This window comes from Haliotis rubra, unplaced genomic scaffold (assembly GCF_003918875.1).
Source record: "Haliotis rubra isolate DU_JTF1 unplaced genomic scaffold, ASM391887v1 Scf22, whole genome shotgun sequence".
NCBI lineage: Eukaryota > Metazoa > Mollusca > Gastropoda > Lepetellida > Haliotidae > Haliotis > Haliotis rubra.
In genome coordinates, this window is record NW_025766225.1 from 1776586 (window position 1) to 1804045 (window position 27460).

At 38.9% G+C, this 27460-nt stretch overlaps 2 protein-coding genes across 4 annotated transcripts in view; one reads left to right on the forward strand and one right to left on the reverse strand.

Annotated features, from left to right (window-relative positions):
• LOC124277297 (transcriptional coactivator YAP1-like) overlaps nt 1–13004 on the forward strand; it is a 43853-nt gene extending 30849 nt beyond the window's left edge. For 2 of the 3 annotated variants that reach the window (XM_046712948.1, XM_046712950.1), the window contains exons 2-7: nt 4618–4871; nt 5533–5723; nt 6526–6703; nt 7278–7358; nt 8873–8991; nt 9604–13004. In XM_046712948.1, the coding sequence (XP_046568904.1) occupies nt 4618–4871; nt 5533–5723; nt 6526–6703; nt 7278–7358; nt 8873–8991; nt 9604–9687 (907 nt within the window). In that variant the 3' untranslated portion in view covers nt 9688–13004. The remainder of the gene's footprint in view (nt 1–4617; nt 4872–5532; nt 5724–6525; nt 6704–7277; nt 7359–8872; nt 8992–9603) is intronic. The other variant, XM_046712949.1, reaches the window with a different exon arrangement.
• Nucleotides 13005–15199: 2195 nt separating this feature from the next.
• On the reverse strand, nt 15200–22096 carry LOC124277299 (zinc finger HIT domain-containing protein 1-like). Its single transcript, XM_046712951.1, has 6 exons — nt 22049–22096; nt 20211–20381; nt 19621–19703; nt 18207–18295; nt 16611–16691; nt 15200–15848 (listed from the first exon to the last, which is right to left on the reverse strand). Exons 1-6 carry the CDS (start codon nt 22071–22073, stop codon nt 15827–15829), a joined length of 471 nt encoding a protein of 156 aa, XP_046568907.1. The 5' UTR covers nt 22074–22096; the 3' UTR covers nt 15200–15826.
• Nucleotides 22097–27460: the final 5364 nt, after the last annotated feature.

The following is a 27460-nucleotide window of genomic DNA, read 5'->3' on the forward strand; positions in this document are numbered from 1 at the left end:
CTACCCACCCGCTCGACATGCATACCGCTTCCCAAACCACCATCCATTGCCTACCCACCTGGGGTACCTAGGTGCATATCTGTCTTGAGCAGAGTTGTCTCCCCTTATTCCCAGATGCGACTATCTTTGGTTCAAATCCTGAGTTGACGCAATTTGATCCACCCATCATTTCCAACCCATCCAGTGTACCCTAGTGGACGTTTTTGTTGTACAGGGTTGCCTCTCCTAGTTCCCAGGATGCACCAATCTGTGGTTCAAATCCTGATTTTACCGATGTTATTCATCTTAGGTCAGGACTCGAGAAATTCTCAATGGTTTCTTCAACCACATGGTCTGTAGCCTTCATTACTAAAGGCTATCCCAAGGCACCTAGGTGACACAGGATATAGCACCGTGATATTTTGTTGTCAGAAATGTTGAAGTCCCCACAATCACGCAGTCACTCACACAGACATTTACCAAAAACTATTTCATAATATGTTTAATTTGTTAAAGTTGAGCAACTTTGTCAGTTAAAGTATTGATTTTGTGTGGATGGGTATTAATGTAGATAGATGTACCAGTTTACTTTTTCCTGTCAGTAAATTTAACCAGAAGTTGCTGTTTCGATCAAAATCTTCTCTTTTTGCAACTCAGAATAAGAAGACATCCCTTACTTAAACTGCAAATATTTCGAAGTTAACGTGTTTAGACAGAGGAACATCCTACAGGGACGTGTACACATTTTGCATATGTATACAAACGGGGACGTCATAACCCGGTTCTTCCCCTGCACACAATTGGTGGTGGCCATTTGCAAAGATGGTCGCCCTCCCTCTCCTTGGAGCGCGGCCTGGTCTGCCTTGTCCACAGGCCGAACAATGCACTTGCGGCGGCTGATGTTGGCGAAGTAAATAACCCTGCCTTCTATCATATCCGCTTGCTTCTCCAAGTTTACTTTCGATGCGATAATAAACACGACAGTTGTAGTGTTGAACAGCCTTCTGGGTAAACACAAGTATCCTAGGTAACAGATTGCTTTCACATTCAGCTTTTATGGGACCTGGGCATGGTTTCTTTTTGTTTTCAGGAAATGAGTTCATTGTTTAAAAGTTTTATCATTTTTTTAGCTTTAAGAAAGACAAGATATAGATTCAATAATGAAAATAAATTATTCTGAATTTAAATTACCTTTGAAAGAATGATTACCTTAAATAAATAATGCATAAATGAATTAATATTTATGATTGTTCATCTGATAATTAATGGCTAAATTTATTGTCACAGAAAGAAGTAGATTATGGTGGTCGTGCTGGTACTCAGTCTCCTATATAATTGTTTCAGGGTTTCAACTGTAAAGATCCGAAATAGGATAGTACAATAGTTAGATCTCTTGCTTTTGTCAGTGTCATAGGTTCAATACCCTGATTGAGGTGACCAAATGGATTGGTTTTCAGACTCTGTCACTTGGTTGATAGTTTGTCCTCAAGCAGTTACGGCATCATTCGTTTCTAACAATATGAATCACTGGATCGTCTGGTCTACACTAAATTGTTTACTGGCATCTGTTATATACCTGACATATTGCTCAAAGAGCTGTTAAGAAAAACAAAAAACTGATTGTGAAGCTAATGTTTCTGGTGTTTCGTGGCTTTATCTGAAAATGATTTAACTGGCCTGTCTCTCTCATTCTATGGCTATATATATAAATGGGGCTATTTCTGTCACAACTAAAATGAAACCCAATGAACATGTTGAAAAAGTTTCACATTTTTAAGAAACTACATTTTGCGATACTGACTTAGTTGAACCAGGGGCGTGAATTCCAGCTGTCATGCTTGAGTGGCTTTGAGAGTGGGCGTGGCACGAAACAGCTGATGCCTTTTGGCTTGTATTACCTTTTACAAAGCTCTTCAGTGCTTCTACACTTTTTTGGTTGCTGTGCTAGCATGTAAATCATGTTCCTACACAAGGAAGGCGTTATTCTGCCGAGTCTGCACTGCTGGGGAAATGATCAGCTCAGTTTGCAGTGGCTCACATAGATTGTTGGAAAAACTTGGTTAGGGATTACTGGAAGTTAAGCAGTGCTGGTTGCATTGAGTAGCTGGGTGAGTGATCATGTTGTGCTACTTGACTCCCAAGAGTTGAAAGGGCTTCTGGCTTGTCCCACACTGAAGCACTTTTGGCCTCTCTTTAGACGGCGACCATGTTGGCAATATGCCTCTGTTCATCCAGCTGTGAATGGGTACCTGGAAGGATGGTAATGTTACTGTTGGCCTTGCAGCCCAGGGAACATGGAAGATTCACAATGCTAATGGGTTATTGTTGAATCTGGCTTGAGATGTGGATGCTCCTGAGATGTACAGGGTTCAATTATTAATGGCCAAAATATTGATGTTGCTAAAGGACATGTGGTGAAACGACATGTCGCGAAATATTTATAGCAGTAGTCATGTCTAAAGGAATGTAATTGCTGTTTCGAAATTCATCTATGTTATTTAATCGTTAAAGGTTGAAAGTCATGGCAAAGTATCTGCCTGAGTAAGGAAGGCAGACTGACTCCCCTCATTAAAAGGTCAAACTTGTGGAAACTATTCTGGCGAAGATTTAATTTTAAACTGAGGAATATTGTTTCTTTGTTCTTGGTTTTTCGTTCATGTTATATGTGACGTATTTGTAAAACTATTAATTGTTGCTATGGTTACATCAATAGCATTATTAGTTTGGTAACGACTGTATAATTTTAAGAAATAATTAAATTCGTGTAAAATTCCTGGTATCCTACAACATAATGAGTGAACCTTGAGATAACTATGACCCTGAAACCCGAGGTTTATGTCATCGTTTTATTTTGTAACTGTTCCAATATGGTCAATAAGAGTTAATGATTAGCCATGTAGTGGTTTTTGTAGTAATGGAACTATAGTATTACTACACTACAGATGTCGTAGCACGTAGACAAGTTGTCCCACTTTGAAATACCAGCGCATTAGTCAGGCTGGGGGGTAATTAGCACTAATTAGAGATAATTTACTGATTGATTCATGAATGAAATGGACGCGAAATTGGTTTGACCACAATGAATTGAGCAATTATTACAATTATTGAAAGAAGTTGTATGATTTCTACAATTAATGAAAAGGTCACCCTGCAATGGAAGTCAGTCCCGTTACTTTGTAGTCTGTCAGTACCCTAAACAGGGGAAAACATTTCTTACAGTCAAGAACAAAGCTTGTGAGTGAGTGAGTTATGCACACCAGAAAACACTTAACCAAGTTTATGTTTGCCTGCCTTGTTTATTACAGCTGACTTCAACCGTCATCTGTCGTAGTTTGTAGGTGATTGGTTATTTTTCTAGTCTCACCTGGTGGAATAGAAATCTGTTCACCTGTTGTTGCAGTGAAATGATTGAATGACAGTGAATTGGTGTGAAATGATTGACTGATTGTTTGTCCAACTGTTGTAGCTTTGAAATGAATGATTTATTTTTCATCCGTCTGTGGTAGTGAAAAGATTGACTTATTGTCGATCCATCTGTTGTAGTGGTGAAAATTGGCATATAGTGCATATATTGTTGTAGCACTAAAAAGATTGACTTATTGTCTGTCCATCTGTTGTAGCAGTGAAAAGATTGATTTATTGTCTGTCCAACTGTCGGAGCAGTGAAAAGATTTATATATTGTGCATATATTTGTCGTAGCAGTGAAAAGATTGAGCTATTGTTCGTCCGTCTGTTGTCGCAGTGAAGTAAATCTCCTTATTTCGCATTTTATTCAATTTTCCATTATCGTTTGTGTGTTGTGTCATTTCTATTGTCTATATCCTCATCATGGCAGCCTTGAGGTGTTTGATTGTAGTGTCATTGTTGGTCATCTAAATTGAGGGTAATGGTGACATTTCCTGTCATGTCTCTCCAGTTTGTCAACATTTGTCAGGGATGCCCAGTACCTTCTGTCAAAGATTTATTTTTTTAGCTTTGTTAATCATAGATACAACAGCAAACCAACTGCAATACATGAAACTTCAACTACCCCTTGACTTTTATTAATTCCAGTGTCTATGTTCTTGAAACATTCTAGCATCTTGGCAGACACTGCTGAAACAAGTTTATTTTGAGAAAATAGAATCACAGCCAATCAAATATCCCTTATTCACTTTTAAGAGAACATTTTGAAAACGTTAAACGTGATTGGAATCCTTTCAGTCTCCTGGATCATGATTGTTATGTATCGAAGTTGGTTTGCTGATATTTATGTATATACTACCTCTCATGTAACACTGACTTGATGTAATGTATAAACTTGTATAGATACGACTAACTCAGTATAAACATTATATTCTCAATAACTGCATTATTGGAAATATTATTGATAATACATTAACTCATAATATTTTAAGATTGCAGTTTTCTTCAGAAATATGTTGCAACTCTATTTTGAAGTAATTCTTTTGCTTAAATTAAATTGTTCAGAAATACTGATTTCAATAATTTGTAATGATTCTATCCTTTTCAAATATTGTTTTCATTTGTAAGCCTGAAATATTTAAGAATGATAATTCATAGTGGCTTAACAAAAAGTATTTTTAATTTTCCAATAATAACGTGACAATCTCAAAATGGCTTCTTCTCTCTTGCAGCCATTTGTCTCAGACTACTACATGGCAAGACCCACGCAAATCTGTCAGCACCAACAACCTCAACAAGCAGCAACAGCAACAGCAGCAGCAGTCGGGTCAGCCTCCCCAGCCACCGGGCAGCCCCTCGCAGTCACAACAAGCCATAGATAGCACCCCACTCCCCCAAGGCTGGGAGAGGGCGTATACAGCAGAGGGAGAGGTCTACTACATCAACCACCTCAGCCGCACAACGAGCTGGTTTCATCCAAATATACGTATGTCCATTTGTCAGATGTTTCATATACTGCTGAAAGAGGCAGTCACATAAGTTAACAACTTTCACTCAAGTCTTAAGTCTTAGTTTGACTCCTTTAAGGATGAAAAACATGAAGTCCATTTCTGCTGTCCCCTGTTAGGTTGCTGGATTATTGTTTGAAGTGGTCTAAAACCGGTTCACTTTCATATACTACTCAACATTACTCAGGGATGGGCAGTGGGCTAGCCTAGTGGTCAAAGCATTCGCTCTGCCCGCCGAAGACCCGGATTCGATTCTCCACATTGGAACAATGTTTGAAGCCCCGACTGTGATATTGCTGGAATATTGCTTAAAGCAGCATAAAACACTCACTCACTCACTCACTCACTCACTCCAGGTGATGATAGGTTGACGACTTAAATGAGGAATGAGGGGCTGTGAATTGAGCGATTCCATATCATAAGACCCTGAGGGCTTGGATCGTTACCCGTGGAATAATCAGTTTGCCTGGTCCTGGCTGAATCCACTTCACAGTGGTTTCCTTTTTGGCATGTGCTTAATGACTTTAACAATAATACTTGTATAAACACAAAACTGATTCAAGTAAATTATAAATTCATTTAAGATATAAATTTGTTACTGATGGCCGACTATTACCGTGTGCATGTTGGTTCTTTAAGCAGCGGCACATCTACAACGTCCGGGGATGAGGTTACAGCAACAAATGGGCGGCAATCGTCCACCGTCTCAGCCGATGTCACCTGGCCAGCGACCGATGACACCAGAGGAACAGCAGCGTCAGATGAAGCTACATCATCTACAACGCGAGAAGGAGAGGTTGAAGCAGAGACAGGACGAGATTGCTCGTCAGGTCAGTAGATGAGAACGCTCTTCTCATGTCCTCGCCTACAAGAGTTCTGGAGCTGAATCATTCCATGGTCCCTGAGTTTGTCTCCTATTGTGATTACTGGGCAGAATAGATCCACAGTACCCCTTGCTTGTCAGTCTCAGGGGCGGCAGGGTAGCCTAGTGGTTAAAGCGTTGGCTCGTCACGCCAAAGACCCGGGTTCGATTCTCCACATGGGCACAAAGTGTGAAGCCCATTTCTGGTGTCCCCCGCCGTGATATTGCTGGAATATTGCTAAAAACGGCGTAAAACTAAACTCACTCAGTCAGTCAGTTGTCAGTCTCTGGTGATTCTTGGGTTGAATATGTATCAAATACCTCTGGTTTCACTGACTAGAGTTGGTAGAGCAGGTAACACTACTGCCTGCTTGTCTCCCTGTGGCGATTCAGTGGCGGAATAAGTCAAGAAGTCCTTGTCTCACTGTGAGAATGGGTCTTAAGAAGTCCTTGCATGTCTCCCTTGAGAATAGGTCCCAGGAAGTCATTGCTTATCTCCCTTGAAAATAGGTCCCAAGAAGTCATTGCTTACCCCCTTGAAAATAGGGCCCAAGAAGTCATTGCTTATCTCCCTTGAAAATAGGTCCCAAGAAGTCATTGTTTGTCACATTTGAGAATAGGTCCCGAATATTTCTTGCTCATCTTCCTGCTTGAATTGCTACCGAAAACTTGTCCTGGATTCACTGAAAGAAGCATGATTACTTCACTTTCCTGATATAATTGGTGTAAGTGCCATGGAAATAGTATTCATCTCTGCTTACTCTTCCCAGGAAATGTTGATCCGTGCCAACCTCGCTGGAAACCCTGAGGCTCAACAGCAGCAGATACAGTCGCAGACACCAAAACTGGTGCAATCAAATGAGATGACATCGGTCACTGACCCTTTCCTCGGCCAGACGGGGACGTCGGACCTTCACTCCCGACAAGAAAGTGCTGACAGTGGCCTTGGTATGTAACCATGCTACAATCAGTTATACCATGCTCATGACAACATCATGAGATGATATATAGGATTCAATGTATTACAGTAGTAAAGTCATTGTATGTTTATATTATTTCTGCTATCCGGTATATACCAGACTTTGACCAGTACAAAGTTACATTGTCTGGTAATTTCAAAGGCTGTCGGTCATCGAGTCTGGCAAATTTTAAAATCAATTTTCTAATTACCTCTGTCAATTTTATTTCTCATCGAAAAAAAATTACATTTTCACAATGACAATGACATTTTCAAAATGTTGTCAAATAAAAAATAGCAGTTTTAGAAAGAAAAAAACCCAAAACATTGCTGATTGGCTGTTAGGGTGCAAGGTCTCGCGCACAATGAAAAGCATGATCACTTGACCGGTACAATTTACAAATGACCAGCATTTGAAATGCTAGCCGGTAACAATGTCCAGCTGTAGAAAATGCCAGCGGAAACACTGATGTTACAACAGCAAGTTTTTAATGTACACTTACAGCTGTATGATCTGTAAACCTTGCTCAGCTTGTGTAGTGAATGTTGTGGCTTGTGTTACAGGTGGGATGGGCACAAACTACAGCCTACCTAGAACTCCTGAAGATTTCCTGAGCATGGAAGATATGGACACACAAGATGGGGGTGGGTAGGAGTTTCTCCCTTGGTAGAAACTTTCATTTAAATCAAGAATGTTTTGTTTGTTTGCTGTTTAACGCTGCACTCAGCAATATTCCAACTACACAGCCTTTTCAACACGTAATCCCAGTACTAATATATCTTGAGTATGTGTGTGAAGTTTTATGACAATCTTGGGGTTGAATTCCCTTTGCACCTCCCAATTGCACAGATTGATGCTCATGCTGTTGATCACTGGATTGTCTGGTCCAGACTCGATTATTTACAGACCGCCGCCATATGGCTGGAATATTGCTGAGTGTGGCGTAAAAACTAAACTCACTCACTGCCTTTGCACCTGGATTGGTCAATACAGAGTTTTATTTCCAACATATTTTAAGACTGTTAGATCCAGTTGTTGAAAGACCAATGATTAGGCACTGGTGAGCTTTGCCCAAGGCATGATGCCACTTTGTCTCGGTATGACACTTCACTCTCCAATTTAAAGATAGGAAACACATAGTGAGGTTCATAGGTTCAGTCAAGGTGGATGTGATTGCATTGAGAATCTGCATGCATTATCGGAGATAAATGTTTATAAGATATAAATGTGATGTCCTTAACCTACACCATCTCTTGCAGCAAATGTCATGCTTCTTCAGACAATATATGTCAGTCCTCAATTTGCTAGGCAGAAAACTGTAGGATTTCCCTGGCAGTTACCATGCCTTTTTCATTTCTTTAACTTCTTTTATTCTTTTGGTGTTGAAAATACCTGAACATCCTTGAGATTCCTATTTTGAACTTTCCAATTGACCGTGCATTCCTTTTCATACTCAAATGGAATACTTTAATGAGAAATCAAAGATTCGAGGAATGTTTATTGAATATACATCCAAACTACGGTAAATTGTTTGGCACTCTGTAAAGAAAAGTCCAGTGTTGAAGGCTTGTAAGGGCTGGCATCACAGGAGCTGGGCAGCCTCTGCAGATGGAAGGGAGACAACTCTAGCTGAAGTCAGCCCTGGTGTAGTGCAGGGTTTTCTTGTAATAAACAACTTGGGCAAGCATTGTTGTGTGTCTGCATGTTAATGAGGGTTTATCAAGTCAGGTTTAGGATTGTTTAGAAATAAAATTTAGGGAGTGCTTCTACTTTGTACCTTAGCTTTTATGAGAATACGAAGGCCTATGTTAAACAATCATATATATATCATTCCTGATTTTCTTAAATATAAGTATTACATTGTTTATAGTTTCATTCACTTAAAGGATCTTTGTCTGCAGAGTTGGTGCAGAGTTTGATCTGTTATGTCAGGATCCTAATATAAAGGGTTTCAGTCACAACATTTTCCTAATCCTTGTATTTTTTCATTATTTAAGCAATGCTCATGGGTTACTCAGAGTGTGATCTGTCTGTGAATTCTGCCCCTTGGTATTTTCTCCCATGTTAAACTGACATAGTGATAGAGCAGCAGTAATGATCAGCATTAAACCCAACTCACTCACCCAGTCACTCACTCATCACAACAAATTTGTTTCAGGCCCTAAACTGTCTGGACAGGGAGACTTTGGCAGTATAGATATGACCCCAATGGGCAGTGTAGACGGCAGCAGCGATGCCACAAACATGGACAGCGATGACTTGGTGCCGAGTTTACAGGTAAACATATTATTTCACAGAAATGTAAAACTGCTCTTATTTGGTAGTCATGTAAAGTTGTACTCAGCAGTATTCCAGTGGCCTTTAAAGAATCCCCGGACCCGTGAAGGTCCGGGTTAGAATGAACCTTCAGTAACCCATGCTTGTCGAAAGAGGCGACTAACGGGATCGGTAGGTCAGGCTCGCTGGATTGGTTGACACATGTCATCAGTTCCCAATTGCGGAGATCGATGCTCCTGCTGTTGATCACTGGATTGTCTGTTCCAGATTCGATTATTTACAGACCGCCACCATATAGCTGGAATATTGCTGAGTGAAACTAAACTCACTCACTCACTCACTCCTTTAAAGAATCCAATCTTGTTCAGATAATCCAGTGATTCACATCATGAGCATTGATGTACTCATTTGGGATAAGATCACATGCATCAAGATTGTCTGCTAATCTGTTGACCCAAAACTGGTCGATGGCTAGCCATAGTAGTTAGGATTTGCTTTTAGGCAGCTGGTGATATGAGCCCATTTCTTGTGTCCCTTTTTTTGGTATGGACAGAAAATTGCTACATTGCTCAACACAACTTTGAAACTAATGGCTTTAATTTGTTGTTTCAGGAGGACATCAGCAATGACCTTTTGAAGGATGTTGAAACTGTGCTAAGCTCGAACAAAATGGATAATTTGTTAACATGGTTGTGAAATGTGACCAGATGGACATGGTGTTGCCATGACAACTGAGCAAACCAGACAGTTCAAGGTTAATGTCTGGTTTTTGTGGAAAAGGAACTTCATCGGAGCAGTGCTGTTTGATTTTCATGGATTCCATAATGTCTGAGAAGTGACATTTATACAAAATGTAGTTTTATAAAATATTAAGACATGTATTTTCAAAAAATTTAATATCAGGGAAAAGCTCAAAGTACTAGTTTCGTAGTTTATTTTGTATTTTCAATGGAAAAATACAAAAAAATAAAATATTAATTTTGTAATAAGATCTGGAGAAATATCAATATTAATGACTACTATTCCAATCCCAAGAATCTATATTTTCAGGGCAAAGGGAGACAACTGGGGTTGGGTAGAGGGAGGGAATCACTTTCAGCCTTCATATATTATCACCGAATATTTATAGTAGAATAGCCATCTGCATAGGAATCCCATCTAATGTGATGCCATCATAATGCAGCACTTTGCATTGTGATGTCATCGTGATGTCACAATATTTAGTGTAATGTCATCATGTCACCTATTGCATTGTGATGTCATCATGTCACAATTTTGGTTGTGATGTTGTCATGTCACATTCTGCATTATGATGTCATCATGATGTCACACATGGCATTGTGATGTCATGATGTCTGAAAGATGGCATTGTGATGTAATCATTACTTCATGTATTTGAAAGGTTTTAATCATGTACTGGTGTGCAGGCACAATCATGCATGAAGTATTAGTGTTCCCAGGCCTCAATATACGTATTTAAGTACGAGGTATGATTTGCTGTTTTTTTTATTCAAGGCCTGCCTGCCTTTTGCAAGTGACTTTTTGTGAGATTTTATATTAGGTTCCATTGTTAACAGTGTCATTTACATTTACATAATGTTTTTACCCCTGAGGAGCTTGTGAACTTGGCTTGACTCCACCCTCCCTCCTGTGTATATCCCCCCTCCCCTAGTGTTATGATTGGACCATCTTTCACTCTAGTGGAAGATCATAGCTTAGCAAGCATTGGTAGTTCCCTAAACATGGATGTACATTATCAATGGAAAATTCCAACATTTTACTATGCAATATTTTAGATAATTGGTATTTATTATTACTTAGACTGGATTGATCAGTGTATTATTGTGTAAAGACAAAAATATGGAGTGCTGTACTGTCTTTTTGCCTTATAAGTATTGAAGAAGTGGTACTGCTGCCGGAGACTGGGAGCTAGCTCAGAGGGGTGGGTTCGGCCCCTGGCATGTTTAAACCACCTCCTAGTGGTTTGTGTTTGTGGTCAATATGAGAGAACCTTGTTGTTGTTACGTAGTGTCGAGTTGTGAGACTACGACCGTCCTGTAAGCAAGCAGTAATTTGCTGACATAGCACCGTATCTGCTGCATGACCTTGACCTTGTCAGGGCACAAGTGTGACCTTGACTTTGGTAGTGGTTGTTATATATTGTCCAAGTAACATGAGGCACATGTGACCTTCACCTTGTCACGACTCGGTTGTGACCTTGACATTGTCAAGGCACCAAGAGCATACTCTCCCATAATGCAGTGCTGCAAAGAAAGCAGCTCAAGTCTTCCCCTCAGTATAAGCGATGAAACTGAAGGCGCCCCAAGTGCTGTACGTAAAGCCTTCATAAATAACTGCATGGGGGGCAAGCAAGCACCTGTCCTATGTATATTCTTCTAGAAATGTGTCGACGTGGGATTGAAGATGCAAGTAATTGTGATGTCGTGTTCCTAGTGTAATGAAATTTATTCAAGTGTTAAGAGTTTCTATTTTCGTACTGTCATGCAATACTGCCGTGTTGCCTTCTGTCTCCGGAGACAAATTATTTTTTTGTGAACATGAATTTTTTATCACAATGTTCGATACTTTCATCATTTGAAACGTTTTAAGCAATGCGTTACATATACATTCCAGATTCGTCATCACCAGTACTCAAACAATTGCTTTGTACTTTCTGACAAAATGCAAACTGTAACGATTCCGTTCTACACATGACAGAAAACCAAACGTTTATTTTCAAGTTATGCAAATGCTTTTTTGTTACTGTTACCATGGTTACTGTTAAACACCACTTTCTGCATTAGTTCAATATTATTGCTGATGATGCATTGTGGGTAAGAGCCCACTGTAGCCTTTACGTGTATTGATGATATTACCTATATAACTAATATTTACTTAAACTGTTGTTACTCTTTTTACATATTAGATTGATTTTAATGTGTTGATCATAAAATATGCAAAAAATACCCTAGTGCATTATGCCCGTACTGATATATTGACTTAATACAAATATGCATGCTATCTTCAACAAGAGTCGATGTGGTTTAGCTGCATGTCCGTAACGAGCCATCCCAGATGGTTGGAAGTGCTGTTGTAATCGAAATGCTGCCTTCAGTGTCAGAAACACAAGCTTTTTCTTTGACCCACTTTTTTAGAGAGGTAGCTCGTCGGGGCCAAAACGTCCACAATTTACTGTGTTGACTTAGTAGAAAGAACTTGTCTCGTCCTTCACTAATTTCGCAAAGTTCAATCTCGCCTTAAGTTAAACCTGTATAGACAGTAGACTGTTACCTTGTCTTCCATAAGGAAGTAGTTGTTTAGTCTTCACCCAGACGAGCTAACCATGTTGTGTTAAAAAGTAAATCACCAAAAATATATTTTTAAAAATTTATAAATTCATATTTTCTATTTGTTGCCAGAGAAACAGCTCCTGCATTTATTGACTTAAATGGCATGATTTATCCAAGCATTGAACTTTATCCTTTGATACCCAATGCAGCATTATCTACCTGTATATCGTCACCTAGGCAACAGTAGTAATTGTTTCCCGACACTGAAGTAACAGCAGAAGGAATCTGTCCAGTACATCACTGACAGGGTAACATACTGCAGCACCCCAAAACCTGAAGTGGGCATCACCTTCTCAAAGAGATGGACAGGCTCATTTAGGCTGAGAGGGGTGTCAGGGTCTTTTGTTTGCTGTTATTTTCGGAAGTAAGCATCCTCCACTAATCTATCATTGTTCATTTTGGCATATTTGTTCTTCCATTGTTTATTTTATTTTTTTTACTATACCTTGAGATACGAAATACCTTCCAAGGTTACAAGTATTTTAAGTCAGTTGAAGTGTAAATAGTTTTGTTAATTGTACATAGATCTCAGTGACTGAAATAAGGAAAAAACATCACAAAATTCATAGCCCAAAAATAATCATGAAAATTTTATCATTGTCTAATCAGTTGTAACCCAGTATCGGGTACAAAAAATAAAATGAAATAAAAATATTAAAACTGTATGTGTGTAGTAGTTGTTTATGTTCTGTAAAGATTGGTTGATTGTTTTGTTGTTAAATGCTGAACTCCGCAGTATTACAACTATAATATGGCAGTGGTCTGTAAATAATCAAGTCTGGACCAGACAATCTAGAAATCAATAGCATGAGTATTGATCTATGCAATTGGAATACGATGACATGTGTCGACCAAAGTCAGTGAGCCTGACCACCCGATCCTGTTAGTTGCCTTGTGTCCCTGTGCCATGATAATGGCCAAAAGGATACTCGCTCTCGAGCAATTGGCGGACAGGATGCTCGCTCTCCAGCAATATTCCAGCTTGAGAAGACATGACATGTAGGGGGTTTAACGCTGCCTCTGTTTCAATTATCCTTTCACTCTACGGACAGACGCTGTTTCAATTATCCTTTCACTCTACGGACAGACGCTGTTTCAATTATCCTTTCACTCTACGGACAGACGCTGTTTCAATTATCCTTTCACTCTACGGACAGATGCTGTTTCAATTATCCTTTCACTCTACGGACAGATGCTGTTTCAATTATCCTTTCACTCTACGGACAGACGCTGGTTCAATTATCCTTTCACTCTACGGACAGACGCTGTTTCAATTTTTTCAATTATCCTTTCACTCTACGGACAGATGCTGTTTCAATTATCTTTTCACTCTGGACAGACGCTGTTTCAATTATCCTTTTCACTCTGTTTCACGGACAGATGCTGTTTCAATTATCCTTTCACTCTTATCCACGGACAGGCGCTGTTTCAATTATCCTTTCACTCTACGGACAGACGCTGTTTCAATTATCCTTTTACTCTACGGACAGATGCTGTTTCAATTATCCTTTCACTCCTTTAACTCCTACGACAGACGCTGTTTCAATTATCCTTTCACTCTGGACAGGCGCTGTTTCAATTATCCTTTCACTCTACGGACAGACGCTGTTTCAATTATCCTTTCACTCTACGGACAGACGCTGTTTCAATTATCCTTTCACTCTACGGAACAGACGCTGTTTCAATTATCCTTTCACTCTACGGACAGACGCTGTTTCAATTATCTTTTCACTCTACGGACAGATGCTGTTTCAATTATCCTTTCACTCTACGGACAGACGCTGTTTCAATTATCCTTTCACTTTACGGACAGACGCTGTTACAATTATCTTTTCACTCTACGGACAGATGCTGTTTCAATTATCCTTTCACTCTACGGACAAACCCTGTTTCAAACAGACCATGCAGTTGGTCAGGGAACTGGACCAGACTACAGTGTGTAGTGTACACAACACTGTACCCTTTACCAGGTTTGATCTGGACACAGCATCTGTTTTTCTCATGAGGACATTAGCTGTCCTGACCAGTGACCATCGAATGAATCTGTTGTGTTGCACAGTAATCCCTCAAACGACGGGTGTGTCTCACAGCAAAGCCGATAACACGTCCAAATCCAAGACTACGTTATCAACAGAGACCAGGGATATCTCATCCCTTCTGCATACAATGATCTCATAAAAACAACAGATTAGAGCACCTCAGCTATCATTGTTAATTAATCTCATCAGCATGTATATTTTGTTTTTTACATCAACCACCATTGGCTTCCTATTGTCACTACATTATTGCCACCGTGCCTTGTTGTTATTGTTAATCCCCCTCATTCAGTCCTACATGTTGTTATTACTTAATCCCTGTTCATGTATATAAGCCTGGTCTGTGCTGTAGTACTTCACTCTTGCTTGACAACGGTATAAGAATCCATACCGAAACGTTGCATCATATATAATAAAGAAGTTGTTATCCATAAATATTCTTACTTTCTTATACGTTATCTTGTTTGTTGGTTTCATCAACAGGGTTTCAACTACATCTTGGGTCACAGTGTGATACAGGCCATTAAAATATACTTTAAAGACACATTCTCATCCCAGTATCAAAGACATGATCACTTCAGAGTTTCCCCTCTCATTAAGCTTACATTACATGTTTCAACTGAAATTTAGCTCAAAGTGATGTTAAACTGAAATCACTCTGATATGAAGTTTCTTGAAAGCGGAACTCACTCATTCACTCACCTTGCCAAAGACTCGCCCTGGCTCACCCGAGGACAATTGTGTTTTAAACCTAATCATGACATGGCTTCGTGACCAAATATTGTTGATTACATTTTGTATTTCAAGATATCAACACTTGACAAAAATAGTATTTATTGCACAACCTCCGTACATATAGGGCATTTTGCCTCTGAACAGCAACATGTCTTACATTGGTATTGTTAATTGGGTACAAGATGTCTGACTGCCATCACTGTAGCCTAACTAAAGCTCTGGGATATTATCGGTTTACTGACATCAAAATCGATTAAATATGTGGGTATTTATTGAGCTCAAGGATCAAAGGCGACTTTAAGTCTAGCCTTGGTTCAATCAGTACAGTGGTTTATCATTTTAGAAATAGCCAACCTTGACGGAACATCTATTTCAAAGATTTACTTATGGCTGTGTGGAGTTGCCTCCCTGATCTTTTCTCTCTCCAAAGGAGTTGCCTCCCCTGCCCCTGTGAATACTATACTTCTCATTGTCGAGGAAATGGGATATCTCGTCACATATTTACAGCCTACATCTCATCTCCATAGCTCTTAAGCACCAGAGTCTCAAAAGGTAGCCACAGTCGTTTGACTCACTCCTTTTCATCAGCCAAGACACCGGCAAGCTGTATCACTATCAGCAGCCGCTTGTTTTGTCTTCATCTTCTGGGGGAAGCTTATCTAGGCAGCATCTGGCACTAAGTATGTGAACCAAGTACTTGATGTCAATTCAGTCTCAAGCTGTCCATTTCAGGCATCTGCAGGAGAGAGAAAGCAAACCATGAACTCCCAATTCAGAAATAACCCCTGGACAAAATAAAGATCAGTTTCACATATATAATTATAACACCTTTATAAAAGATAAATATGTTTACACCACTAGGGCAGGCTATCAATAGAGATCATTGAGATTGACGATCGTTAGGTAAACATCAAACGATTATCGATTAATATCACTGAAGTAACCTTGAGCAAAAATGTGTGAAAGAATTCAACACATTTCATATCACTGGTGAATGGTGGCACATTTTTGCATGGATTACCTACCAAAAAAAAAAAAAACCAGTTTCTTGTACATGATTTTGAAACAGCCCACGAATAGATCCTAGTTTTGTGTATTGTTCGGGTAAATTAAAACTTTATTTCATTACAATAGTTTATGTATGACATTATCGACACAATTTCCATATTGATAATTGTTAATAACACTTCCCATCTTTTTAGACAGCCTTAACTATTACTTCAGACTGTAAATAATTAATTCCAGACCATATAAACCAGTGGTTGATATAATGAGCATCAAAACCATAAATCACCTTATCTAAATTAATTGCTTCTGAAAACAAGCATAATTGTGCTCAAGAGACATGGGTAATCACATACAACAGTCAACAATGTACAACAATGCCCGATCGCCTTCACCGACCCCTTAAACTTCCTCATCCGCAGATTTGTTGTGCAAGTCTTCATACAGGCTAGCCTAGTCAAAGATAATAGTTAATACTGTTTCCTGTACTTACCTAGTGTCCTGGTGTGTCCCGAGACATCGCACAGAGCAGTAACGAGCTCCACACTGAACACAGGTGTAACTGGAGGGGAACGTGCTCAGTCAAGGAAACAGGTGACACTTTGTAACAGACATACATTGGTGCAAGATTCAGTTTCCTAAGTCGGTTGTGAAAATTTGTTTCCTAATAATCCTCTGGTGTTCAAAATCAGCTTGGAAAAGACTTGCAAACATTTACACACGAAAAACCGATAACAGCTTATAACAGGTTTTCAGGAAGTATTTGTCTATCATTTGGAATAGATTTAACACATAAATGTCATTTTTCTATATAGATGCCTGGATGCCTAAAGCCACAGGGCATTGGGAAGAAAGATGACTAGCTTTCCCCCTGATGTCCTAGAAAACCTCTGTTATAAGCTGTTATCGGTCTTGATATATGTTACTAATCATTATTGTTAAATAACCATAAGTGATTTTAAAAATGTGACATTTGGGATTACTTTATCAGTAAACTACAGATTCTAGTACCGGTACTTTTTATTGGTTTGAGGCCCATCCAGGATTCGAACTCACACTCTCATTGTCAGGCACCTAATCGTCAGCACACAAAGTCAACGATCTAACTCACTCAGCCACCACAGATTCCCCGAAAATGGAGGCCAGACAACTGGTAGTCTACATCTGAGTACAGTTGTGCCCCGTTTATCCAAACCTCAGATATCCGGAAAAATAGCCTTCCAAACGGAAATTCCTCAAAACGAATTCACAATGTTGTAAAATTACTCACTTATCCGGAAATCCGGATTCCGTAACCAGACGGTCATTTTCACATACAAAACACTAAATCATATGCATGTTTTCCTTGTATATCCGGATGGCTGAGCACCGGTCAGTATGTTTACACACGCATTTTACTGAGTGGCCTTGCGTGCCCTAACATAAAAGAAATCGGCAGTCTTTGAAGCGCGAGAGGATTAACTACCTGTAATTAGCGAGGTGACACAGAGTTAATTTTGAGTTGTGATTGGTTTTGGTAGTGACTTTTATCCAGAAGTTTATGTTAGATACAGGAACAATGTGAACGCGTGGATGACATCAGAACTGTTTCGTTATTGGTTGCTAGCATTTGACAGACAGATGCATGCACAGGCATGTTCGCGCGTGTTATTTACTTGAATACTGTATTTGACAAGATGATATTTATGTATGCCTTGTTATTTGTTGATGTCTTATCAATAAAGATTACGTCTGAGGTATATTATGTTCGTTTTTTGGTATGTGTTTTTACATATGGTCCGTGGTTCAGATATCCGGAAATTTGTTTATCCGGACAAATTCAAGAAAACCACAAGTGTCCGGATAAACGGGGCATGACTGTACATCATGTTACATTTGACCACTTTCTATAGGGCATTGTGTATATTTATTTTCACAGAATAATGGAAGTTGTTATCTATAAAGGTGACGTGTATTCATGTTCTCCCAAATTCTAAATACCTTTCACAGTTTCAAAGACTTGTTATTGTCATAGGAAACCCTTAGTTATCTATTTCAAATGAGAAATAACCAAATCCAAATGAAAAGTTTGTTGATGTGTAAAGGATATCCACACACAGCACAGAAATGTCGAGGCGGCATCTTGGATGGAGGAACACCGGCGCTGAAGTATGAGGCTTCCTCTTTGTTCAGCATTTGCTGGAACATGACACAGACACATTAACATTGAGCCAATCAACCACTGTCGACACTTCATCACATGACATGCTGCTTAAATTCAGCTCAAGAACAAGTAACAAATACATCTCAGATCTTACATTTCTACACAGCTAAAAATCAACATTACAAAAAGAATGCTTGTCTGTCACTTTAAGAAGTGAATCAAGCACAACACATGCTTGTTACAACTTCTTTTTTTTTAAGAGACTGTAAGTAATCCAAAAGTAGTTGCTGTTATGAATGCACTATCATTCAATAAGTCACGTTTTGCTCTGTATGTACATGAATTGAAATGAACCAGTAGAAACTGTGTCTGCAGAAATTTAGAGCTATTTTAGAGCATGACAATGACTCTGCCAGCAATATTCCAACTAAATCAGAGTTTGTTAAATAATCAAGTCTAGACCAGACAAACCAGTGACTGATATTATGCCAGTGCTGTCACTCAGTGTCCAGGGAGATGCAATCAACGCGCTGCCCTGTGTGAGTGAGTGAGTTTAGTTTTACGCCACTTTTAGCAATATTTCAGCAATATCACAGTGGCAGACACCACAAATGGGCTTCACACATTGTATCTTCGACGTGATGAGCAAACGCTTAAACCACTGGGCTACCCCACACATCGCCCATTGCCTTGGGTGACCAGCATAGGCTGATGGGGAATTATTCCATCCCCAATATGCCCCTAGAGGTTGGGTTATACCAAGATTAGTTCCCCCTGAATGGCTGCTGCTCCAGGAATCTGGACTGACGATTACAATGCATTAAGCCGTTTATATTTAGCTCTGAACACATATTTCCAGAAGTAGCCAGTACAATCTCGAGCCCCATACAGATCAAATAGACCGAGGGAGACAACTATGTCAGTGACACCTCATCCAATATGGCTATAACCATGTCAGCCTGTTTGGGTTTAAGGACATTTCCGCTGGTGACATGTAAGCAATACAAGAGCTTCTTCTACTCATCAAATGGTAGTATATCTATATATACATTACCGGTAGTCACCATATGAGAAAATTAAAAAATGCATTTGTTGGCGCACACTGTAGTTAACAACATTCAAGCTAGTTGTCCGTTAATCATCACATATTTAACACATGGACCAATGATTGATATAATGAGCAACATCAGGTGAGTGGTAGGGTTGCCAAGAAGGTGAGTGGTTGGTTCACGTATGGTTTAATGTAGCTTATACTAAGAAATAAGTTCATCTATATGAATAATCACACATAAACAGCAAGTGAATACTGAAATAACTGGGCTAATGGTCTATCTGGTGATTTGATGTTTATTTTTCATACCTCTTCCTCTAGCAGACCAGCAAAGTTTTTACGGTATCGTTGTTTGAAATCACCACCTTTGGACTTTCTCTTCCTCTTGGTTGCTGACAAAGACAACAATCAAGTATTATTGTTCATCAAGTTTCTGTCATCGTCACACGATCATGTTTCTTGTCCATTACAGTCACAATATGGCTGAAATATTGTCGATGTGACTTAAATTTTTAATTCACTCATTCCTTGTCCATTGCAAACTAAGATACAACACTCAGATTCAGTTTGACACTAATGACAGTCATTTCTTGATAAAGGTAACACCATCTGTACTGAAAATTAATTAAAACTGATCTGTAATTCCTGTCCTCACACACAGACACATGGAGAGACTGACATACAGACACATGGAGAGACTGACATACACACACACTGTCAGTTACAGTTAACTCTGCTATAGAGATAAAATTAAGCATATATAGCGACAGACATTATTACTGTGTAATATTAAAACCATCAGTCAGAATGGGGCTTGTGTAACCAGCAACACACTGACCTGTCAAGGTCTGCTAATTACACAAAACCAAAAGATATTTGGAATGTACTTTAATTACTACCATTGGCATCCATTGCTTCATCAAACTTTGGCGCCTTCTTGCTCATCTTCAAATCAGCATGAGGATCTTCCGAAAAGTTGTCCTGTTCAAGTGCCTCGAGGGCTTTCCTTTGTCTACGGCGCCGAGCTGCCTCATCCAGCACTCTCCTCTGCTGGACATCTTTGATACGACCTACAACATTTACACAGTTGAAAGGACATATCATCCTCTGGTGGGCATAGGAACTGACAACAGGAATGAAAGAGCAGGAGTTGGTATGCATCAGTACAGGGATGTTTGTCAACACAGCATTCATATTACATCCATGCTTGTAATGTAAGCAGTGTTCACGAATAGCGTCGGACCCTCTGACAAATCCGGCAGATTCGGCAACGGTCCGATAAAAGTACACAACCCGCCGGACCCAGTGTCTGACTGTATATTTGACAATGACTTTGACTGATCGAAGTTGTTATATGTGACATGTGACACTTGTTCGCTGTTAATAAATCTTATGTTTGTTAATAATTTCAATGCCAATTATAAGAAATGTTAAATCTGAAATGTGTGTTTAATTTTATTCTATGGGTCCTGTGAATTTTCAATGGGTCAGACAGACATCTGAAACTAATACAGGACCCAATGTCCTGTTACTTTGAAACACCATTCGTGAACACTGTGTAAGCATGACATAATTACTCATGTCACATGCATGGACTGTGATTCATTTAGTTAACATGATCAAACGAACTTAGACTGCACTAGTGGCTAAAGTTAACTCCATTGTCCAACATTGTGCACTTTTATACCTTACTATCACATGGTCCCTAGTTGAGAGCTACAATTCACACTTTGATTGTGTTCTTATTTAACTCAGAATTTAGACTTATGGCTAAAGTTGCTTACAGGCTATTTTGGAAATCATTTATTCCTTAACACACAAAACATTTGAGTGGAAAAAGTATTTTGTCAAAAGTATGAAGTTGGTAAATACAAGGGAACAAAGTTCCATTATTTAGTTGTTATGTTTATAAACAGCCATACATTGTTCCACGGAGTAAATTCAACCTCTAAGTGTTCTTGGACACACAAACAATTCCAAAGTAAGGGCTGTACATTTTGATGAATGGTTTGGGAACATAGGATTTCCAGAATATCATTTTTGCAGCACAGTTTGAACTGTGACAGAATTGTTATGAGTTTTGTTTCCCCTTAAGTTCTGAGACTGGGACAATCCTTGTTGCTAGGCAATGGAAAAATATTCCAAATGAGTTTTGAGTTTGAGTATTGTTGTTTTTCAACAGCTTCAAATATTATCATGATTATAAACTGTTGTCTGTGGAGTAACACTTGGTACGTATGTTGAACAAATCGTTTTATCACTAACGTTTACACACTGAATTAAAAATTATACTGTTATTATACCTTTTTTTATGTATATCTGACTCGTGAATATTTGAAACATGGGCTCCGATACATGTGAGTTGAACATTTTGGGGGGTTTTGTTTGCTGTTCAACGCGCCACTCAGTAACATTACACCAATATGATGTCTGTAAATAATCTAGTCTAGACCAGATAATACGCTGATTGACGCCATGAGTATTGATTCACGTCATAGAGATACGATGACCCATGACATGCATCAGCCAAGGCACCGACCCTCGATACCCGATCCCGTTATTGCCTCTCTACTCGCCAAAAGCATGGGTTGCTGAAGGCAAATTCTGACACCGATATTTGAACTAGGGTTGATTTAGTTTGTCTGTCTGGGGCGCACACGAAACATATGCTCGAGAATTTAATCATAGTAAGAAATTGGTAAAATATAAATAATGAAAATATTCAATGTTGTTAGACCTGATTCACGCTTTTCTCCCGCCATCTTGCTAGTGATACTATATCCGGTTCTGGTTTACGACATGTCGTCAAAGTAAACGGAACATATATATCTTCCACATATACTGTTAGCAATGATTTGGATTCATATTATATGCAATAACTAATCAACAAGCAATTATTATGTTGCTATAAAGTTATATTAACAATATTTTATTTTGTCGTTCAACATTGCACGGCATTTACCTCCCTTCATTAGCATTCTGTAACGCAGGTTTCCAACAGGATTTTAATACTTGGCTGTTCTGAAAGTGTGCTGGGTTTAACAATATTCTTTAAACAGTGTCCTGAAACAATCTTAACTCAATGTGAAAAGGAAAGTGAAACACAGTCGTTATGAACAGGAGAGAAATATATAGGGAAATGTCACTTTCAGATGTAATTTCTTTCTAATGTATCCTCACAATTTTATCAGTACTAGTTAAAGGCTCTCCTTTTTCCAATCAACATTGAATATCGCTTGCATACTCAAATAATACGTACGTGTAAATGTGTAGAAACTCTCGACTGTTTTGAAAAAAATAAATATCAGTTTGTATTTTAAATATTAGTCATACTGTATATTTACAGCTTATTACACAGACGGTGAATGGACTACTCATATGGTGTTATATGAAACACAAATAAAATCAAATCATATATATATATTAATTGGTCGTTGCTGTCGACAGGAAATTCTTACAAACGGTTAATGTTTCGAATCAGTATATATCTCACTGGTACGTCTCACAGTTTTGGGTACGAGTTATGAAGTTGATAAGGTATGCATGGATACGGATTATCCGACATTTGGGTACGAGTTATCAAATTGATAAGGTATGCATGGATACGGATTATCCGACATATGGGTACGAGTTATCAAGTTGATAAGGTATGCATGGATACGGATTATCCGACATATGGGTACGAGTTATCAAGTTGATAAGATATGCATGGATACGGATTATCCGTTATATGGGTACGAGTTATCAGTTGATAAGGTATGCATGGATACGGATTATCCGACATATGGGTACGAGTTATCAAGTTGATAAGGTATGCATGGATACGGATTATCCGTTATATGGGTACGAGTTATCAAGTTGATAAGGTATGCATGGATACGGATTATCCGACATTTGGGTACGAGTCCGCCACAAAAGTCTGTATACGGATCTCCGTGGGTATGGATTGTCCAGTTCCCTAACTTTTCGGTGCTTGCGTTTTCTTTCACAGTAGTTCACTGTATATAATGCATGAGTCATTTCATTTGGCCGTCATATTTCTTGACGACAACCAATTTGAACTTGAACAACTCAGATACATTACTTTGCTTTCACTTATCTTTTGTATACATGTATGAGAATATCAGGCGGTAACAGTTGCTGAACTCCACCAATCTATACTTGTCATTCACTTGAGGAGGTGTGTGGTCATGTGCATACAGCTCAAGTCACAAATCAGTTGAAGTTTGGCGCGGAGAGTTCTTGGATGGGTGACCGTGTTCACTTTAGAGAGTTTCAAGGACTTTATTCCTGCCCCATAACGAAGCACATGGGATACACATGTTCTCATCTCAGGAAAGTGAGTCTGTTCAAAATTGCCTCTGTTCACCCAGCAGAAAATGGGTACCTCTTGGATAAGTCATGTGACTGTAACCTTCTAGTGCCTACTAGGCAGCTTGGGTTATCCGAGGTAATAATGTGTTAGCACCAAGAGTATGCTTACCAGCGTGGATATGTGCGCATTATAAATATGCACTCAAGTTTTTATTATTACTTTGATGAAAGTTTTCACAGAATATATGTATCCACATGATGAGCAGCATATAGGGGAAACAAGCAGACGACAATTTGCTGTTTCCTGAGTGAGATGAAAGACCACACATTAACCACAAGCACAGATCTGATGCTGATAAGCCAAAACCCTAATCGGGCCGAACCGGGATTCAAACTAACGATTATATATTTCTGGCTTTCTCAAGGGACGCAACTCTGCCCAGCGCCTTTGTTCATATTGCTCATCATTCTACTTATTCATGATCATCGTATTGTTATTGCTGCATTTGCAATGGTAATGACAAGGCGCTTGGCAACTCATTACAGACTGTATCCACTGTGTTATTCATCCATTATCATACCCAGCTCCTGGATGAATACTGCTAAAATAACCAATCATTGTTTAAAATATGCAATTAAAAAAAACAAGACAAGTTAGGTAGACGGGCGTAAATAATGGTGACACATAGATTCCATGTGTTGAATCCGAGAAGTCACCCCTTTAATCTTGCTGTACGACTGTCATTGACTTAGTCGATTAAAATAACTTTTGTAAACAAAATGTCAAATCAAGTTCGAAGTGTTGTTTATTTCACGCAGGTGTTCACCAGAATTGTCACGTGATGTCATGTCTAAAGTTTGGCCAATCGGGACGCACTTCCGCTGCACGAGTTTTCCTTGCGCGTTATTCAGACTCAAGGGATGGAAGCAGACGTCACTTTATTTATCAAATTCACTGGTGCGCGTCATCTTAAATCCGACAAGGTGTTTCGAATTCTTTTGAAACCGAGATTATAACATAGGTTTGGACCCCAATTTTCACGTCTCTCTTATTTACGCGCTACGGTGACCGTTTTTAATATTTCGGAATATGACGTGTATTCTGAAGATTGTTCACGAAGGAATTTATTTCAACATGACTTCCTGTCCTGCCGAATTTTGTTAGTTTTGGAGGGAACTTTGAAAACAACAAACTAAGGTAAGTACATCAATATAAACTTAAACAATATGTTTGTTAATATATAATGTGTAACACAGTCATAAACTCTCCAAATGTAACATTTATTGTGAAAGTGAGTGAACGAATTTAGGGCTCAACGCCTCTTTCGTTGTAAGAATTTACCAATGTTATATGTAGCCCACCACCCTTCTTGAAGGTATGAACAAAAGAGTTTATAGCCGATATATCTAAGCTTATTTGTTACAGTTTCGTTTTGGTTTTGATATCCCAAATACATCGGCACTGTATCCGAAACTAGCTTATTATATGAACAACAGGGAGAGTTCTATAGATATACAACTTCTTTATGAGCGTCGTTTCGGTGTAGCTACTAACACGCCGTACTCAAAAAGCTACACTGAAGCGTCGCTCATATTAATAATAAAGAAGTTGTATATCCATAGAAATCTCCATTTCGTTCATCACACCAACTTCTAATGCCACTCAAAGACGTTAGGTTATTATTATTTCATTGATCTTACCGCTTAGAAACCGATGAATGATATAACGACTTTCTCCTTGTACTGGTTATGATAAAAGGTATTTTTAACGTTACGTTGTATATGTGATTGTGACGATGGAGCGTTATAACAGATAGTGTACGAGGCTACTGTTGTAGATCACTGGTTTTGCATGGAATAACTTAGCTTGTGGTTGAAACGTTTGCTTCTGTAAGCCAGAGCCATGGTCCGCCCCTGCTGAGATGGTCATGAAATTCCACTCACTCAATATGCACTTTATGCCACCATTTCTTGTAAACCTATATGTTATAAATGTTAAGTTCAGACACAAGAGCCAGTTTAATCATGTTTACGCCCATTGAAGTAGAAACCGCCCCATATACAAGACCATCGACCCCTCTTAGTTTCAAAGATAGAATATGTCCATATGGTTCAGTGTTCATATGTCCGCTTTGTCGAAGATGAAAGCAGATTATAACTTCATATCCTGTTATCCTGACGTACTAGATGAACTTAGTAGTATAGTACCTACTTTTGATCGTAATGAGAGCCAAAACTTAATATACAAGTATATTTTACAGAATGTTTAGTCCAGTAAACATTTGATGTAGAACGTAACTAATAAGTCTATTAAAACCATTATAATCATGAAGTAAAACATATCATTTATACTAACTTAATTCACAAGTGTATGTTTATACCGTGTCTCATAAGTCCTCTTTCTGAAGGCTACCTTGATATGTTTTACCTATCTATTGCAACCAACTAGTTGGTTTAATAATGAAAGATGGAGAATGAAATGAAACAGAGACAAATATCAGCTATTAAACACTGTATAAATAGTGCAATTACATAGTATGACCAGAAATTATTGAGAATTATTAAAGAATATGTTTAATTGGATTTCTAGTATAAACAACCTTGACCAGCTATCAAGTGTTTGGTTTCATTCAAGAGAGACAACTCCGTTAATCCTTTTTCATTAGTTTGTGAAGAGTTATCCCCCTTTGTTTACTTGCTAGCAGACGACATTTTCACTGATCCTTAGTATGGATGATTTAGAGAAGAGGAAGTTGATTTTAGAGTATCAGATCAGCTAAAGTGATTTCAAGTAGAACAGGCATCCCTTTGTACACTGTTTATCGTGTTTTGAAAAATATTGCAAATGGATATGGCATTGAGCACCAGGGAGGCACAGGTAGGCCCAGAAAACTGACTGTCGGTGACAGGAGGCGGCTTGGTATTCTTGTTTCTAAAAACAAACGAGGGAGTTTAGAAAACCTAAGGCTGGATATGATTGACAGGGGAACTGGCTGTCTGTAAGGAGACAATTAGAACTGAGCTGCATGCAATGGGTTGGCAGAAAAGTCGAGGAATTCCATCACCGATCATGAAACGTGAACGAAAGGAGCGAAGGTTGAACTGGTGCTTACAGCATAGAAATTTTAACTGGGACAATGTTATTTTCTCAGATGAAAGTTCTGTGTGGCTGTTTCCTAATACACTGAAATTCTTGACCAAACAAACAGAAAAACCTTTGTATCAGCGCCCAAAGTACAGTCCGAAATTTAACGTGTGGGGTGGCATATCTGTGTTAGTGGCAAAGGCCCTCTGTGTATTTGAAGGGAATATGAACAGTGAGCGGTACACAGATATTCTCGAGGGACATTTACTTCCATCTGCTCACGTGTTCTATGGAAATGTTTGGAATTTCCAGCAGGACAACGACCCAAAACATCGTTCAAAGCATTCACAGGCCTGGTTTCGGACCCAAAATATGACATTATTAGATTGGCCAAGCTATTGCCCTGACCTAAATCCAATAGAAAATGTTTGGGGACTTATGAAGGAAAGTGTCAATAAGAACAATCTGACAAATATTGCTGAAAAGAAAGAAGAGGTGGTCCGATATTGGGACAGCATGGACCACGACTTTCTAACTTCTTTGATCAGTAGTATGCCCCGCCGCATTCAAGTCTGCATTGCTGACCATGGTGACTTGACAAAATACTAACTGTTCACCTGTCTTTGAATCTGGAGTGATGTTCTGCTAATATTCACATTTAATACGTGAGTAATGAGTGAAAAAATAAAATGAATTTACAATCTTTAAATTCTCAATAATTTCTGGTTGTACTTATATACATAACAGAGA

Bases quoted from the DNA above. Each gene is read 5' to 3' on its own strand.
- LOC124277299 (XM_046712951.1), bottom strand. From the start codon at position 22,073: ATGGCGGGAGAAAAGCGTGAATCAG. The intron at 18,296-19,620 runs GTATGAAAAATA...GTCATGTTCCAG, and splicing joins CTGGTCTGCTAGAGGAAGAG to CAAATGCTGAACAAAGAGGA. The intron at 16,692-18,206 runs ATATCCTTTACA...TTGACTGAGCAC, and splicing joins CATTTCTGTGCTGTGTGTGG to GTTCCCCTCCAGTTACACCT.